This window comes from Pseudorasbora parva, chromosome 12, assembly GCF_024679245.1.
Source record: "Pseudorasbora parva isolate DD20220531a chromosome 12, ASM2467924v1, whole genome shotgun sequence".
NCBI lineage: Eukaryota > Metazoa > Chordata > Actinopteri > Cypriniformes > Gobionidae > Pseudorasbora > Pseudorasbora parva.
Window position 1 is genome coordinate 44,074,060 of NC_090183.1, and position 17,304 is coordinate 44,091,363.

At 40.4% G+C, this 17,304-nt stretch overlaps 4 protein-coding genes across 4 annotated transcripts; all 4 read left to right on the forward strand.

Moving 5' to 3' along the window:
• The first annotated feature begins 892 nt into the window (after positions 1–892).
• Positions 893–1,934, forward strand: LOC137093702 (odorant receptor 131-2-like). Its single transcript, XM_067458546.1, has one exon. The coding sequence runs from the start codon at positions 982–984 to the stop codon at positions 1,903–1,905; it is 924 nt and encodes a 307-aa protein (XP_067314647.1). The 5' UTR covers positions 893–981; the 3' UTR covers positions 1,906–1,934.
• A 1,116-nt stretch (positions 1,935–3,050) lies between these two features.
• On the forward strand, positions 3,051–4,103 carry LOC137093703 (odorant receptor 131-2-like). Its single transcript, XM_067458547.1, has one exon. It carries the CDS (start codon positions 3,051–3,053, stop codon positions 4,101–4,103), a length of 1,053 nt encoding a protein of 350 aa, XP_067314648.1.
• Positions 4,104–9,038: 4,935 nt separating this feature from the next.
• LOC137093382 (odorant receptor 131-2-like) lies at positions 9,039–10,001 on the forward strand. The gene has a single exon (XM_067458193.1). It carries the CDS (start codon positions 9,039–9,041, stop codon positions 9,999–10,001), a length of 963 nt encoding a protein of 320 aa, XP_067314294.1.
• Positions 10,002–15,910: 5,909 nt separating this feature from the next.
• On the forward strand, positions 15,911–16,846 carry LOC137093705 (odorant receptor 131-2-like). The gene has a single exon (XM_067458548.1). It carries the CDS (start codon positions 15,911–15,913, stop codon positions 16,844–16,846), a length of 936 nt encoding a protein of 311 aa, XP_067314649.1.
• The last annotated feature ends 458 nt before the right edge of the window (positions 16,847–17,304 follow it).

Here is a 17,304-nt window from a genome sequence, read left to right on the forward strand (position 1 = left end):
ATTTTATTTCAATAAGGTGGATGTGATTTCAAGTACAAGTAGGATCTTTGTTGATCCTGAAACAACATTCCAAACAACCAATCAGATTTGAGGGACACGTTTCCAGTTTATGTCAGGTTTAGGTGCTTCAGCGTAATCCACATATAATTTCGCTGCATTTTAGGGATAATAGATAGGTTAGGTTATTAGATAATAGAATAATTAATTAGGTTAGGGATATTGGATAATAGAATAGGTTAGGTTTAGGGGTAGGGATTAGGTTAGGATTACATGTTTGGACAGGAATTTTGTTCCATGACCAGAAAAATTAAATAAAATCACGATGTCTGTTTCTATAAGAAAAGAATGAACTGTCTTCTATAAAAGTCTTTTTTTACCATTTACTTAAATAGTTACTTTTAAATTAATTTCATGAAGTACAAATATTCCATGTGTTTTTCAAGTAATATGAGGTAACTCGCATCAGATTTACATTTTTGCTTTTATCTGAAGTAATGCTCAAAGAGCCAACAATAATCATAATACAAAATACAGCTCTCATCCACATTACTAAACCAACTACAGTATTACAGTGCATGAACGCAAAAAATAAATAAATAAAAACACAAACAGGGCATGCAAATCTTGATCAAGCTCACATCATCCAAAAGAAGCTCATTAATTCAGCCCAAATCCTCAGTTGTTCAGTTTGCACCTTAGAGAGCATAATTGCATCATCATAAGTATATACAGATTATCATGCATTTTATTGAGGTCAATACGACAGGTTTGTTTCACCACAGTCTTACAAAATGTGATTGTCTTTTCTTTTCAATGCTTTTATAATTTGCATGCATTATTATTAGTTATACTTTAAGTGAGCTTGTACAACTTTATACTGATAATTGAATTGTTAACATTGAGTGTCGAGACTCTACAACATATATCAGTGTCCTTACAGTAATTTAACCAGCTCAATTCACAGGATACAGGATCACAACCATGAACAGTACCGTTCCAGTGGAGCCGTTTTTTGACATGTTCATCAAGAACTTCCTCAGTGTAGTCCTCGGACTGACCATCAACTATATCAATGCAACATTTGTGATCGTCTTCTTCAAAAATAGCATTTTCTGTAGTGACCCAAGATACATTTTATACATCCATTTGGTGATCAATGACATGATTATGCTGTCTATTTCTGTGGGCTTACAAGTTGCAACGTATGTTTTGCGCACCTTTAATTCCTCTGTTTGTTGTGTTGTGCTGCTTATGCTTAGTACAGTCACCAAGAACTCTCCTCTAAATCTGGCCTGCATGGCCATTGAGCGTTACATTGCCATCTGTAAACCACTACATCACTCGCAAATATGTACAGTTCGGAGGACATACATGCTCATCTGTCTCATATGGACTGCGGCAGCAATGCCAGGTTTGAGTGATATACTCATCGCTTTATTAAATCGACCAGCAAGCTTTTTCTCAACTGCCATTTTATGCCACGTGTTGTTCCTTTACAACGCGTTGCAACACACAATCAAAGAAACTGTGGTGAATGTTGTGTATCTGTCGTTTGTGTGGATGACGTTGCTCGTCACCTACTTCAAGGTTTTTTCCGCAGCAAATGCTGCGAGTGTAGATCGAGTGTCTGCTAAAAAGGCCCGAAACACGATCCTACTGCACGGAGTTCAGCTTCTGCTGTGTATGATGTCCTATATCACCCCATTCATAAGTACAGCACTCTTAGATCTTTTCCCTCAGAGTCGGACAACTATTCTGTTTATTCTGTTTTTGCTGTCATATGTTCTTCCAAGGTTACTAAGCCCACTGATCTACGGGCTGAGAGACAAACAATTTGTTGAGCGTGTCAATGTGTATCTTTGTTGCAAACAAGTGAGAAGAACAAAGATTATACCAGTAAAGTAGAGTGAACACATTTTTAGTAGACCGAATAGATCCAGCATTGTTTCAACAAAGTTTAACAAACAAAGATTACTGATGATTTAAAACATTGCAACAGCAATATCCATGCGCTCATCCTACAGTGAAGTAAACTAGGAAAAGTATTTGTTTAATATTTGGTCATTTCAGATATGTAATTTATTCAATTTTATTTGATGTGATAAATAATAAAGGAGAGATAATATGTGTGATACAAATATCTGAAATATTTGAAGTTTCTTCAGGATGTTTATTGGAACGTGTGCAAATGTAAACAGTACCCAGCAAGTAATTTTGCATTTAAAAGATGTCTAACAGCCATCCAAACTAAATCTGGGCTGTCAGTGCAAATGTAATAGATGTCTAACCATATCCCAAGATAAGACTGTCAAAGAAATGAAATCAAACGCCTTGTAATCACTGTTGACATTGCTTGCATGATGGATGCAATATCACTCAAGTACCAGGGCAAGTGCTGATATACAGCCATATGGTAAGGGTCATGAGTGTGATATTGCATTTATAAAACATATGATACAAGGGAGTAAACAAATAAGTAACAACAACTGAGTGTCTTTTAAAATCCTCTTTTGTGCCAAACTAGCAAAAAACACTTGCACACTGCCTGGCATCGCATTGCTCCGGGTGTATGATAGGGCCCCATATGTTAGATCACCTCATTCTGAACAACTTTGCCTCAAGAACCACTACTGTCAATCAAATTGTTCATTAAATAATCACAATAATTTAAACCTACTTTTGCAACCTAGATAATAATGCTGAAAAGGAGGCGCCATAATTTCCACTGTATTCCTGTTTTATGCCTGTCTCAATATTACCATCGTACACGCTTTTTCTCCCTCTCTCTTTTTTTCTCTCTCTCCCTCTTTCTCCCTCCCCACTCCTTTTCTCTCTCCCTCGCTGTCTCCTCTTCCTCATCTAAAGTATTTAAACCTGTCAGTTTACATCTCGAGGCAAATCAGTTGACTTTGCAAGGTGAGAAGATACGTAATATGCTGTATTTTGGAATTCATGTGTTGCTGAATGCTTCTCATTGTTAAATATTCTGTATCTTTGTTTTTATTTTCAGATCAGATGACACAGATGGAAAATATTCATCTTACTACTTGATGGACTTCAGAACGTTGTGGACATCATTTGGAGGAAAAGCAAGACCAACTAAAAGGCCAAGGAAAAGTACTTTCACACATAAGAGTCACAGAACTTCATGCCAGTGCAAAAGTACAATGAATTCTACATTGTTTCAGTACACGGCTGAAGACAGATATGCAGAAGCTTTTGCAAAAAATTTCACCACTGTTCTTGTCGGGATCATAATTAACTGCATCAATGGACTGTTTGTTTGCACATTTTTCAAGAGTTCAATTTTCTACAATGATCCGAGATATATATTATATATTCACATGGTTATCAGTGATATGCTCATGGTTTTTTTCAGTGTAAGTCTTATTGTGATGGCTTATGCATGGCCAAAGGTTCCTCTTCCGTTCTGTGTTATACTTCTAATAATAACCTCAACAACTCATAAGAACACACCTCTGACGTTGGCCGGTATGGCTGTTGAGCGTTACGTTGCCATCTGCAAACCACTGCATCACCATCAGATTTGCACAGTGCGGAGAACGTACATCCTTATCTCTCTGATATGGGGTGTAGGGGTTTTACCTGGATTAGCTGACTTGATTCTACTATTAATTGTTCGTCCTATATCTATTTTTACAACAAGTATTCTCTGTAGTACAAGTGCTGTGTATAGCACGCCATACCATGAAGACCAGAGCAAAGTTACACATGGACTTTATACATCTGTTGTGTGGTTAATTCTTGTATTCACATATTATCAAGTGCTGATTGCGGCCAGAAGAGCCTCTGCTGATAAATCTTCAGCAAAAAAGGCCCAAAACACCATCCTGTTACATGGAGCACAGCTTCTGCTCTGTATGCTGTCCAACATTACTCCTGTTATAGACAAGATATATGGACAACTTGTACCTACTCTACGGTCAAAAATCACTTTTTTCAATTATCTTCTTACAAACTTACTACCACGACTACTTAGCCCCCTTATTTATGGTGTTCGAGATAAACAATTTTTTAAATACATGAAAGGACTTTTTTCATGTAGGCAAATTAATGCAAAAATTGAATCAACCAGGCAGTGAGTTAAAAGATAATCATAAATCATTAGTAATTATTTTCTTACTCTTTTTATGCAAAAAATATATATAATTATTATTTTTAATAAGTGCTTTTTTTTCTTAATGTCTTACATTCTGACTAATTCTGTAATTATAACTTTTTGGCAAAGTAGAATTTAAAGAAAAAAAGTGTTAAAGAATATTAAAGCATATCATTTAAAAAAACCTAGTAATAAAGACAAGCATTGTCTCTGAAATAGACACATGTTTATATGGAATATATCAATTGTGAAATGACATCACAGTGTGGCTTTATTTCTCTCTGTATATCTTTTTTTATACATAAAAATGGTTAATTTGTTGTATGGCCTCTGCAGAGGATGTCAGGAATTGTGTCAGGAATTTCATTTGCAAATCAATTTAATCTCTGTGACACTTAAAACATAAATAAAAATGTCTAAAAACATTGTATGTATTTTACTTTTGTGTGCGCAGTATGCATATGCTTTAATATATTGATTAAATACTCATTTTGAATACAATAATGTGTGTTCCCAGCATTATGTTGCCAACATTATAGTGCAAAATTACACCAAAAAATGTCTTGGTTATGTACACTCCTGAACAAAATCTTAAGACCAGAGGATTCATTGCAACTTTTACACATTTCGCACTTGTGGATCATAACCGGGTTGTAAGTGCTGCTTCAAAATGCCAAAAGAAGAAACAGGAGCGAGAGACAAAAAATAGAGAGTAGGCAATTTATTAAAAACTGCATTTAAACTGAAACAGGCCGTTCATCAGCTGATCAAAAGTTTAAGACCATAGCCATAAAAAGGTCAAATCTGCACAAAAATATGGCTTTCATGTCATTGTCCATCAAGCAGCCATACTGTCAAGATCTCCTGATGGCAAAGGCAAAAAGGCTTTCTCTCTTTGAACGTGGCAGGATTGTTGAGCTGCACAAGCAAGGCCTTTCGCAACACGCCATTGCTGCTGAGATTGGGTGCAGTAAGACAGTCATTTTACATTTCTTAATAATTCCTGAGAGTTATGGGACAAAAAAGTCAAGTGGTAGACCCAAAAAGATTTCACCTGCACTGAGTCGCAGGATCCGACGGGTCGTCCGTAAAGACACAGGTCGATCCTCAACCCAAAAAATTAAGGCCTTTACTGATGCTGACTGCAGCCCAATAACCATAAGACGTCATCTGCTAGAGAAGGGCTTCAAGAACAAAAAACGTCTTCAAAGGCCACGTCTTCTCCCACGACACAAACTTGCCTGTTTAGAATTTGCAAGGGAGCACCAAACATATGACATTGAAAAGTGGAAGAAAGTTTTATTCTCTGACGAGAAAAAATTTAACCTGGACAGTCCTGATGACTTCCAACGTTACTGGCATGACAAGGAGATTCCACCTAAGATGTTTTCTACGCGGCACAGTGGAGGAGTCTCCATCATGATCTGGGGTGCTTTCTCCTTCAATGGGAAAATGGGGCTTCAGGTTGTGCAGGGGCGTCAAACGGCGACTGGCTATGTGGATCTGTTGCAGCGGGCATCCCTCTTGACCGAGGGCCCCCGTCTGTGCGGTAATGCCTGGGTCTTTCAACAGGACAACACTGCAATTCACAAAGCCCGCCTGACGAAGGACTTCTTCCAGGAGAATAACGTTGCTCTTTTGGACCATCCTGCGTGTTTCCCTGATTTAAATCCCATTGAGAACATTTGGGGATGGATGGCAAGGGAAGTTTACAAAAATGGACGTCAATTCCAGACCGTGGATGCCCTTCGTGAAGCCATCTTCACCACATGGACCACATTGTGCCCTGAGAAGGGAATGAGATACTGCATCTGACGACACTATGGGAACGCCCCCTAAAGCGTGAATGAAATCTGTCTCCAATCTTGATTGGTGCTGCATCAGGACGTAGTATGTGACAGCATATGCAGAAGTTAACAAGGGATGCTGGCACAGAATACAGACAGCTCTTGCAATGAAGCAGGCGCTCTTTGCGTAATGAGGTGGGGCAGCGAGACGCAGTGTCTCGTTCCATTCTCAGGGAACAAGGGTAATATACATAACCCAATTGATGGCCATGATGAACGGGGTCAATGGGCAAATATGGCTGGGATGCCAGGGTTACACCCCTACTTTTTTACCAAAGGACATCCTGGGATTTTTAATTGACCACAGAGTCAGGACCTCTGATTAACGTCTCATCCGAAGGACGGTGCTCTTTGACAGTATAGTGTCTCCATCACTGTTCTGGGGCACAGTACAGACTACAGACCACAGGGTGAGCACTCCCCAGGTGTTAGTGAGGTGTTAGCCTCACTAACACCTCTATCAGCAGCAGCCTAGTTTTCCCAGTTGGTATCCCATCCAGGTGACCATGCTCAGCCCTACTTGGCTTCAGTGGGAAATCAGTCTTGGGCTACATGGTGATATGGCTGCTGGTTGCCCGGTAAAGTCTCCATGCTTCCAGCATCATTTGAGTCACAGGCTGGAATGCCTTAAGAACCACTGACCGTGCCACCATTGATGGCACCTTGGGCACATAGCCCAGTCTTGGCTCAAGATGGCCTTATCTCCGCCAAGGGTGGAACTTCCTCAGAGAAGTGATAGCAAGGAGAAAAGCCCCATTGATGGTCTGTTTCTTTGCCTTGGTCAACTCGAGTGGTTCAAAGGGGGTCTCGACCAACCCTTCAATTACCAGATCCCAGGCTGGGACTCTGGTGCTAGCTGCAGGCATCATCCTCTGAGCCCCATGGAGGAAATGTACAACCAGATCTGACAATGTATCTCCTCAATGGCCCATCACCTATAGATGAGTGGAAAGCCCCAATAACAGCCATATACAGCTTAAGTGTGGATGGGGTAAGACCAGCGGAGAAACAATCTTGGAAGAACTCCATCAATGTGCCCCTGGGCAGTTAACTGGGTCCACCTCACAATCTCTACACCAAGTGGAAAAGACCTTCCACTAGAAGGCCAGAAGCCTATCTGGGAATCAAGAAGAAAAGATTTCTCCTTTTTCTCTATCCATGACAGATTTGGCCATAGGTGTCTCTCCCTGCACACCAACCCAGTAATGGAGAGGCCGATAGCAAGGGCTGTCTCTTTGGTGATGCGGAGAGACAAATCAGTGGCTTCCGCCCTAGTGTGCAGGCAGCTACTAGCTCAACCGGCTGCCATATATGCTCTGCCCACCAGAGAGGAAATGTCTCTGCATGTCTTGGTGGGCAGCCCCTGGGGTATTAAGGGACGGTGCAGCATCAGATAAAAGATAGCTTGTGAGAGCCTCTTCAGCCAATGACAACATCCCATAGCCATACTCGGCCGCCCCCCAGCATGATAGCTTAGTGGACTCAGTGGATAGCTTGGACCCAGTGGACTTAGTGGAAAGCTTTTTGCTCAGTGGACCTTCAGGATATTAATGGTGTGCAGGGCGTAGGTGGCCTGGGCAGCAAAATTGTAAGCCCTTGCCACCGGAGATGAGGTAAAGTTGCAGGCCTTGAATGGAAGTCTCGGACAATTTTGCCAAGTGGTGGCGATTTGTGGGCATTAATGGACCACAATTGCACTCTTTACCTGGGGAAACCCCCGCACCTTCCCACAATTGAGGGTGGTATGGACGGAGGAACTGGTATATTGTGTCCTGGCAGAACAAGGTGCCTTCCATGATTTTGACAGTTCTTCATGCACCTCAAAGAAGAAAGGAACTGATCCCAGAAACCAATCGTCCAGCCGAGAGTACTCAAGGCAGGGTAGTGTAGTCCAATCATGCCTTATGTTCTTGGCTGCTAGGAATACATGGCCTCCAACTCAGCATCAGCCACAGACTGGGCCGAGGGTGAGGGTTCAGTCAAGTCTGCAGCCTCAGAAGGATCCATCCCACCTTCTGATACTGCATTCAACAGCTCGAGTCCCAAATGAGAAATTAAGCTCACCCTAAGGTGAGCATCTAAACTTAATCAAAAGACACGTGTTCCATGGCCAGCATGGCTCAAACACTGAAAACACTTTGGTAGTACATGGACGTAAGTCATGATGTGAACTCACACAATCTGCTGTGTATTTTCTCTGTAAGAGAAATTTGCTCTTTTTTGATGAAATTGACTCTTCAAAGATTACAACTTAAGCACTCAGGGAAACTCTCTGCACTTATCTGTGCTGAGAAGAGAGACTGCTGATGTGTGTCATATGGTCTAGGCATGTTGCCATACAAGGCCACTCCCACCAGTCTGATATGGATTTGCTTACCGAAGTCAAATACCACCTTGCTATAGTACTGTAGGAATACTTCTAAGCAAACTTTTAGACATAATTGTGTTGACTTGTATTGTTCCAAGTATTCAAAGAGTAAATGTTTAGCAGTAGTGAGTTAATTTTGGTTTCTATTAAAGGATCCATCACATCGTAGGCAGTGGCCAAAAGATGCAAAGAACTGTAAACACTGAGAGAAAACAGTGTCGGAAAATCGGACAAATTTCTGTTTGTGGCTAACATTTCAAACTGGATGACCACGAACACTGTGGTCTACTACCATTCTGTCAGTTCTTTCTTTACTTCCCTCATTCCCATCCTCATTATTTTTTTCTCTCCCCTCTTTCTCTCATGATCTCCTCCCTCTTTTACATCTTAAATGAGCATATAAATGTGTCCGTTTACACCTAGAGCCAAAACATTTTACTAAGCAAATGGTAAGGTCACTCTTTCAGCAATGTCTTTAAATTTTGCATTTATAATTGTTAACCTGCTAAAGATTTCTCTTTTAATTTTCCTATCAGGTTAAATCAATGGAAAAAAATTCTGGATAAAGAAGATTGTATTTAATCTTGATGTACTTTGGACAGCCATAAAGAACTTTATAAGGAAAAGAAGAAGGACAACAACAAAAACATTACTTCCCAAGAAAAAAGGATTGCCATTTATATCAAACTGAATTTGAAGCACAATGAACTCTACAGTAATTTTATATAGTCTTCAAGAAAGATATGCAGATGCTTTCTCAAAAAATTTTACCATTGTTTTTCTTGCAGTCATAATACTCTCCATAAATGGAGTTTTTGTATACATTTTCTTTAGGAGTTCCCTTTTCTACAATGATCCGAGATATGTTTTATACATTCACTTGGTTCTCAATGATATGCTCATGGTTTTTTTCAGTGTAACTCTTTTTGTGATGACTTTTGCATGGCAAAATGTACCTCTCCCGTTCTGTGTTACACTTCTAATAATAGCGGCGACAGCTCATAAGAACACACCTCTGACTTTGGCAGGTATGGCCGTTGAGCGTTACATCGCCATCTGCAAACCACTGCATCACCATCAGATCTGCACAGTGCGGAGAACGTACATCCTTATCTCTCTGATATGGGGTGTAGGGGTTTTACCTGGATTGTCTGAATTGATTCTCCTTTCAATTGTGCGTCCTTTATCTAATTTTACAGCAGGTACATACTGTAGTTCAGCATCTCTTTATAACACAGCGTATCATGGAGAATTAACCAAATTTATGAATGGACTTTATACATCTGTTGTGTGGGTAATTCTTGTATTCACATACTGTCAAGTGCTGATTGCAGCCAGAAGAGCCACCACTGATAAATCCTCAGCAAAAAAGGCCCAAAACACCATCCTGTTACATGGAGCACAGCTTCTGCTCTGTATGCTGTCCTACATTACTCCTGTGTTAGACAAAATTTATTTCCAAATTGTTTCTGACCAGCAAAAGAGAATTTTCTTTTTCAATTATCTTTTAACAAACATTGTACCAAGACTTCTTACACCTCTGATTTATGGTGTTCGGGATAAACATTTTTTAAATCATATAAAGAGAATTTTTTCATGCAAATTACCTTTAGTAAGGCTTGTAAAGGTTCAATCAACCAAATTTGGTGAATCAACCAAACAATGAGCAAAAAAATGAATATCATTTAGCTAGTGTGTTTTCTTTATTGGCTCACATGCTGTATGTTTTTGTGCAGTCAAAACATTTCTAAAAAATTTGGAAGGCACTGTAAGGAACTGTAAATTATAACGCACATTAGTCTTAGGCACATTAGTATTTTCAACAACAACAAAAATGGTTTTAAGCCAGTTCTTTATATTTTTTGCTTTAGTGTGTCAGTAGGAAATATTTGTTGACATTTCTAAACATTCCATTTGCCATTAATTGTAATAATCCAATGAGTTTTGTGTATGCGCAACAGCCGGTATGACCTGGTCTCACCCTCATCGAGTCTGTCTGCGGTTACATGAACCAACGGAGACAGACTACGAATATACTCCAAGACGCAGAACTGTAAATGTCTCCAAGACGCTTGCCTACCAGCAAAACTACAGTACTGTGAAAAGCTTTAGGAATTCGTGTAAAAATGCTGTAATAAATATATTTTATTTATAAGTTAACTTCTATAAAGTAAATCAAATCAATATTTGGTGTTACCACCCTTTGCGTTTAAAACAGATTTTGTCCTCGGTACACTTGCACATAGTTTTTCAGGTCGCTTTCTGTAAATCGGTGACAGCTCTAGTCATCTTTAATTCAGTCTGACTGACAAATATACTGTTCAATCTTTTTCATTGTTAATATAAATGTATATTTAATTTAAGTTGCTGCGTAAATAGTTAAACAACATTAAGTTAAAGAGAGTAAACTTTATCATTCAATTGAGCTGTGTGCATTGATTTTAGACACTTCTTCTTTCTTCTTCTTCTAATGTGTATACAATATTGAAGACTTTAAAACCAGTAATGTAGAAATGTATCGTCATATTTAAAAGTAAAGCTTCATATTACTAGGACTTTCTGTGTTTGTCATCAATTTATTTTTTAAACTGATGTTGCGCTCAACTGGAGATATTATACATAGGCTGAAATAGAGTCAAAGCCAAACATAGAGATTTTAATTAGCAGTCAGCATCTGGTACTGTAAACAGCGACAGCACCGTATTACATTTAAACATTTTCTTTAATATTTGGTCAGTGTTTCCTTTTGCAGTTTGCAGTACGATTTTAGAAACCCTCCATCTTTCCCAGCTTCACCTGTATAGATCTGCTATGGGTAATTCATATGCTATATTGCGCAGAAGCATGTCTATGTATTTGCAGTAGCAAGTCTCATACTTGCTCTGTAGTTGAGCGGCACTAGGCTTGCGATAGTTGGTGTTACCGATGTAACAGTGTTTGGCCGCACACCGGTTATATTACTTGCCCACTGCGGCACTGCCCCAGCTGCTGTTTTGCTTAAATGAAAACCTTTTAGTTCAGTTGGACAATGAACGCTATAATTATAAACTGAAAGATTTTGAGTCAGTGAAGCAGGAGTCTGATTTCACTTATCATGTGACGAGAGCAAGGAGAGACAAATCAAGCATTCTGCGTTAGTTCAGTCAGGCTACGTAGTCAAGCTCCGCTATCAGCTGGAAATTTCCAACCCCGCCCAAATCAGCTGATCCGATTCCCATGCACTCAATTGGCAACTCTCAACAGGGCATCTTACTTAAAGGATTAGTTCACCCAAAAATGAAATTGATGTCATTAACTCCTCACCCTAATGTCGTTCCACACCCGTAAGACTCATCTTCAGACACAGTTTAAGATATTTTATATTTAGTCCGACAGCGTATCTAAGTGTATGCACACTATACTGTCCATGTCAAGAAAATGAATAAAAACATCATCAAAGTAGTCCATATGTGACATCAGTGGGTTAGTAAGAATCTCTTGAAGCATTGAAAATACATTTTGGTCCAAAAATAACAAAAACTATGACTTTATTCAGCATTGTCTTCTCTTCCTTTTTTGTGTTCAATCCTCAAATAAAGATTAAAACGGTTATGAATCAGTGAATCGATCAATGATTCGGATCGCATGTGTCACATGATTTTAGCAGTTTGGCACGCGATCCGAATCATGAATCAATACGCTGATTCATTCAATAATTATGCAAATGTTGGGGGGGCGTACGTATAAGTGATCGCCAGCGATCGCCTGCGTCACATTTGCCATAATGTTGAGAATCACTTATTTTTCTGTGGTGTTTTTCATGCATGAGATTTACATAAGAAGTAGGAGGCAATGATGTTTGAGACTCACAGTATGTGATGTCCATGTACTGATCTCATTATTTCACTATGGCAAGGTTAATTAAATTTTTCACTTAGGCCACCTTTAAAGGTTTACTTCACTGATTAGCATATGGCTTTATGTCAAATAACACATAACCCTGGAGTATATTCGAATGATCGTGAATCAACCAGGCAGTGAGCTATAAAGCTCATCATAAATCATTAGTAATTATTTTCTTATTCTTTTTATGTAATTTAAAAAAATATATATTTTTAATAAGTGCTTTTTTTCTTAATGTCTTATATTCTGACTAATTCTGTAATTATAACTTCTTGGGAAAGTAGAATTTAAAGAGAAAAGGTGTTAAAGAATATTAAAGTAGTATTTAAAAAAAAACTACATTTTAGAATAAACACAAGAATTGAATATGTAGTATGTGACGGCATATGTGGAAACTACAAAGGGATGCTGGCACAGAATACAAACAGATCTTGCAATGAAGCAGGCACTCTTTGCGTGATGAGGTAGGATGGCGAGAGGCAGTGTCTCGTTCCATTCTCAGGGAACAAGTGTTATATACATAACACAAGACGTTCCCTTTCGAGGGATCTTGCACTGCATCTGACAATACTATGGGAACAAAATACCCACTAGCCCACACCGACGATCATGCCTGTCCCAGTGTGAAGCCGGAACCTGGGCACACTTAGCACCCTGGCGCCAGGCATCACAGAAAGCTGCAGACTGTAGAATCTAATGAATCTCCTGAAGCGAGACTCCAAAAACGGAGGGACACCGCCCCTGTTGGAATGAGCCCTCACGGCCATCGGTGAAAGCAAGTTGCACACCTGATAAGCCGTGGCTATTGCCTTGACAATCCAATTGCCTATCTTCTGTTTAGAAGCAGGCAGCCCTTTCCTTGGTGGACCAAAACACATCAACAACTGGTCTGACTTCCTCCACTGCAAAGACTTCTGGAGTTACACCCCTAGTCTTTTACAAAACTCAGGGTCAGGTTCTTTGCTTCGGTCGACTCAAGTGGTTCAAAGGGGGTCTCGACCAACCCTTCATTTATCACATCCAGATCCCAGGCTGGGACTCTAGTGCGAGCTGCAGGCATCATCCTCTGAGCCCCATGGAGGAAATGTACAACCAGATGGTAGCTCCCCAATGTCTCATCGCTTATAGGTGAGTGGAAAGCCTCAATAGCAGCCATATACAGCTTAAGTGTGGATGGGGTAAGACCAGTGGAGAAACAATCTTGGAAGAACTCCAGCACTGAAGCCACCAGGCAGTTAACTGGGTCCACCTCATAATCTCTACACCAAGTGGAAAAGACCTTCCACTTTAAACTGTACAGTCTCCTGGTGAAAGGAGCCCTGGAGCTGAGTAAGGTCTCAACCACCCCTGCTGACAGGATACAAATTCTGAGAACCCTACCAGGGTCGGCCAGCAGGGTGCTACTAGAAGTAGGCTGATCCGTTCTTGGCAGACTCACTCCAAGACTCGAAGGGAAATGCGTACAGACAGAGCCTTGCCATGTCTGTGTCATGGCATCCAACCCCAAGGGGCTGGATGCGGGAGGAAGAACCACCATGGGCAGAGAAATGTCTTCTCGAGATGCAAATAAACTTCCACTGGGCCGAACCTCTCGCACTGGCCTTCACCACCTCTGGGGGAAGTCGACCCTCCCCGGGCTTCAGCCCTTGCCTTCCATGACCACACCTTAACCAGTGCTGGATGTGTCTGTTGAAACCATTTACTACAACATGACACTCCCAGCACCAGCCCCTGGGACAGAAACCAAGGCTTCTACCATATGGTGAGGGAACAAAGCCCTGAAGCATCCTAGATGACAGGAGCACAGCATCAATTTCTCATTTTTCCCGACTCTCTGAAGCAGCCGCCCGGCAGGGAATAAACAACAAAGGTTTTCTGTTTGCTAGTCCACTCTGCCGCAAGTCTATTTGGAGGAGTGTGTGTCCGCGGGAAATTATGAGGCCTGAAGAACAGATCTCAAATCATCCTTTGATTTAAAAGACTTCTGGCAAGAGCTTTGCCTCCTTTGACCAACACTCTCCTTCTGCACCTGCTGGTGCGAGGAACTAGCAGACAGCCGGGGCTGCCCATTCGAGGCAGCCTGCCCTGAAGAGCTGGTGCGGTGAGGGAGGTACTGCTGGAAGTCTGCCGAGTAAATAAGGTTCCTCCCGGAACCTCTCGATGATGGTATTAACCACGCTGCCGCAAGTCCATAAGCTGTTATTGGGAAATCAAGAAGAAAGGATTATTCCGTTTTCTTCATCCACGACAGATTTAGTCATAGGCGTCTCTCCATGCACACCAACCAGTTAATAGAGAGGCCGATTGCAAGGGGTGTCCCTTTGGTGATGTGGAGAGACAAATCAGTGGCCTTCCGCCCTGGTGTGCAGGCACCTGCCAGCTCAATTGGCTGCCCTATAGGCTCTGCCCACCAGAAAGGAAGTTTCTGCATGGCTGGGTGGGCAGCACCTGGGCTATTAAGGGATTTTTGCTTAGTAGGCCTTCAGGATTGCCATGGTGGACAGGGCATAGGTGGACTGGCCAGCAAAATTGTAAGCCCTTGCCACCAAAGATGAGGTAAACTTGCAGGCCTCGAACGGAAGTCTCTGAGGATTTCGCCTAGTGGTGGCATTTTGTAGGCATGGACTGCATTTATATAGCGCTTTTTATCCAAAGCGCTTTACATTTTTGCCTCACATTCACCCATTCATACACCAACGGCGATGTCAGCCATGTAAGGCGCCATCCAGCTCGTCGGGAGCAGCTGGGGTTAGGTGTCTTGCTCATGGACACTTCGACACTTGGTCAGGTGGAACCGGGGATTGAACCACCAACCTTCTGGTTTGTAGACAACCTACATGAACCACTGAGCCACTGCCGCCCCAGTAAAGGCATAAATGGACCACAATTGCTCACTTTACCTGGGGAACCTCAGAGTACCAGAGTACCAGAGTGTGCCATATGATCTAGGCATGTTGCCATACAAGGCCACTCCCACCAGTCTGGTATGGATTTGCTTACCGGAGTCAAATACCACCTTGCTATAGTACTGTAGGAATACTTCTAAGCAAACTTTTAGACATGGTGTCGGCTTGTATTTTTCCAAGAATTCAAAGAGTAAATATTTAGCAGTAGTGAGTTAATTTTGGTTTCTATTAAAGGATCCATCACATCGTAGGCAGTGGCCAAAAGATGCAAAGAACTGTAAACACTGAAAGAACACAGTGTCGGAAAATCAGAAAAATCTCTCTGTTTGTAGCTAACATTTCAAACTGGATGACCACGAACACTGTGGCCTACTACCATTCTGTCAGTTCTTTATTTCCTTCCCTCATTCCCATCCTTATTATTTCTTTCTCTCCCCTTTCTCTCTCATGATCTCCTCCCTCTTTTACATCTTAAATGAGCATATAAATGTGTCCGTTTACACCTAGAGCCAAAACAATTTACTAAGCAAATGGTAAGGTCACTCTTTCAGCAATGTCTTTAAATGTTTTATTTACAATTGTTAACCTGCTAAAGGTTTCTCATTTAAATTTCCTATCAGGTTAAATCAATGGAAACAATTTCAGGATAAAGAAGATTGTATTTAATCTTGATGTACTTTGGACAGCCATAAAGAACTTTATAAGGAAAAGAAGAAGGACAACAACAAAAACATTACTTCCCAAGAAAAAAGGATTGCCATTTATATCAAACTGAATTTGAAGCACAATGAACTCTACAGTAATTTTATATAGTCTACAAGAAAGATATGCAGATTCTTTCTCAAAAAATTTTACCATTGTTTTTCTTGCAGTCATAATACTCTCCATAAATGGAATTTTTGTATACATTTTCTTTAGGAGTTCCCTTTTCTACAATGATCCGAGATATGTTTTATACATTCACTTGGTTCTCAATGATATGCTCATGGTTTTTTTCAGTGTAACTCTTTTTGTGATGGCTTATGCATGGCGAAATGTACCTCTCCCATTCTGTGTTACACTTCTAATAATAGCGGCGACAGCTCATAAGAACACTCCTCTGACTTTGGCAGGTATGGCCGTTGAGCGTTACGTTGCCATCTGCAAACCACTGCATCACCATCAGATCTGCACAGTGCGGAGAACGTACATCCTTATCTCTCTGATATGGGGTGTAGGAGTTATACCTGGATTGTCTGAATTGATTCTCCTTTCAATTGTTCGTCCTTTATCTAATTTTACAAAAGGTACATACTGTAGTTCAACATCTCTTTATAACTCAGCGTATCATGGAGAATTTTCCAAATGTATGCATGGGCTGTACTCATCTGTTGTGTGGGTAATTCTTGTATTCACATACTGTCAAGTGTTGATTGCAGCTAGAAGAGCCACGACTGATAAATCCTCAGCAAAAAAGGCCCAAAACACCATCCTGTTACATGGAGCACAGCTTCTGCTTTGTATGCTGTCCTACATTACTCCTGTGTTAGACAAAATTTATTTCCAAATTGTTTCTGATCAGCAAAAGAGAATTTTATTTTTCAATTATCTTTTAACAAACATTATACCAAGACTTCTTACACCTCTGATTTATGGTGTTCGGGATAAACAATTTTTAAATCATATAAAGAGAATTTTTTCATGCAAATTACCTATTGTAAAGGTTGAATCAACCAAACAATGAGCAAAAAAATGTATATCATTTAGCTAGTGTGTTTTCTTTATTGGCTTACATGCTGTATGTTTTTATGCAGTCAAAATATTTCTAAAAAATTTGGAAGGCACTGTAAGGAACTGTAAATTATAACGCACATTAGTCTTAGGCACATTAGTATTTTCAACAACAACAAAAATGGTTTTAAGCCAGTTCTTTATATTTTTTGCTTTAGTGTGTCAGTAGGAAATATTTGTTTACATTTCCAAACATTAATTTTGCCATTAATTGTAATAATCCAGTGAGATTTTTGTATGCACAACAGACGGTATGACCTGGTCTTACCCTCTTCGAGTCTGTCTGCGATTACATGAACCAACGGAGACAGACTAAGAATATACTCCCTTTGCGTTTAAAACAGATTTTGTCCTCGGTACACTTGCACATAGTTTTTCAGGTCACTTTCTGTAAATCGGTGGCAGCTCTAG

Coding starts and splice junctions, on each gene's coding strand:
- LOC137093382 (XM_067458193.1), top strand. CDS start 9,039: ATGAACTCTACAGTAATTTTATATAGTCTTCAAGAAAGATATGCAGAT.
- LOC137093702 (XM_067458546.1), top strand. CDS start 982: ATGAACAGTACCGTTCCAGTGGAGCCGTTTTTTGACATGTTCATCAAG.
- LOC137093705 (XM_067458548.1), top strand. CDS start 15,911: ATGAACTCTACAGTAATTTTATATAGTCTACAAGAAAGATATGCAGAT.
- LOC137093703 (XM_067458547.1), top strand. CDS start 3,051: ATGGACTTCAGAACGTTGTGGACATCATTTGGAGGAAAAGCAAGACCA.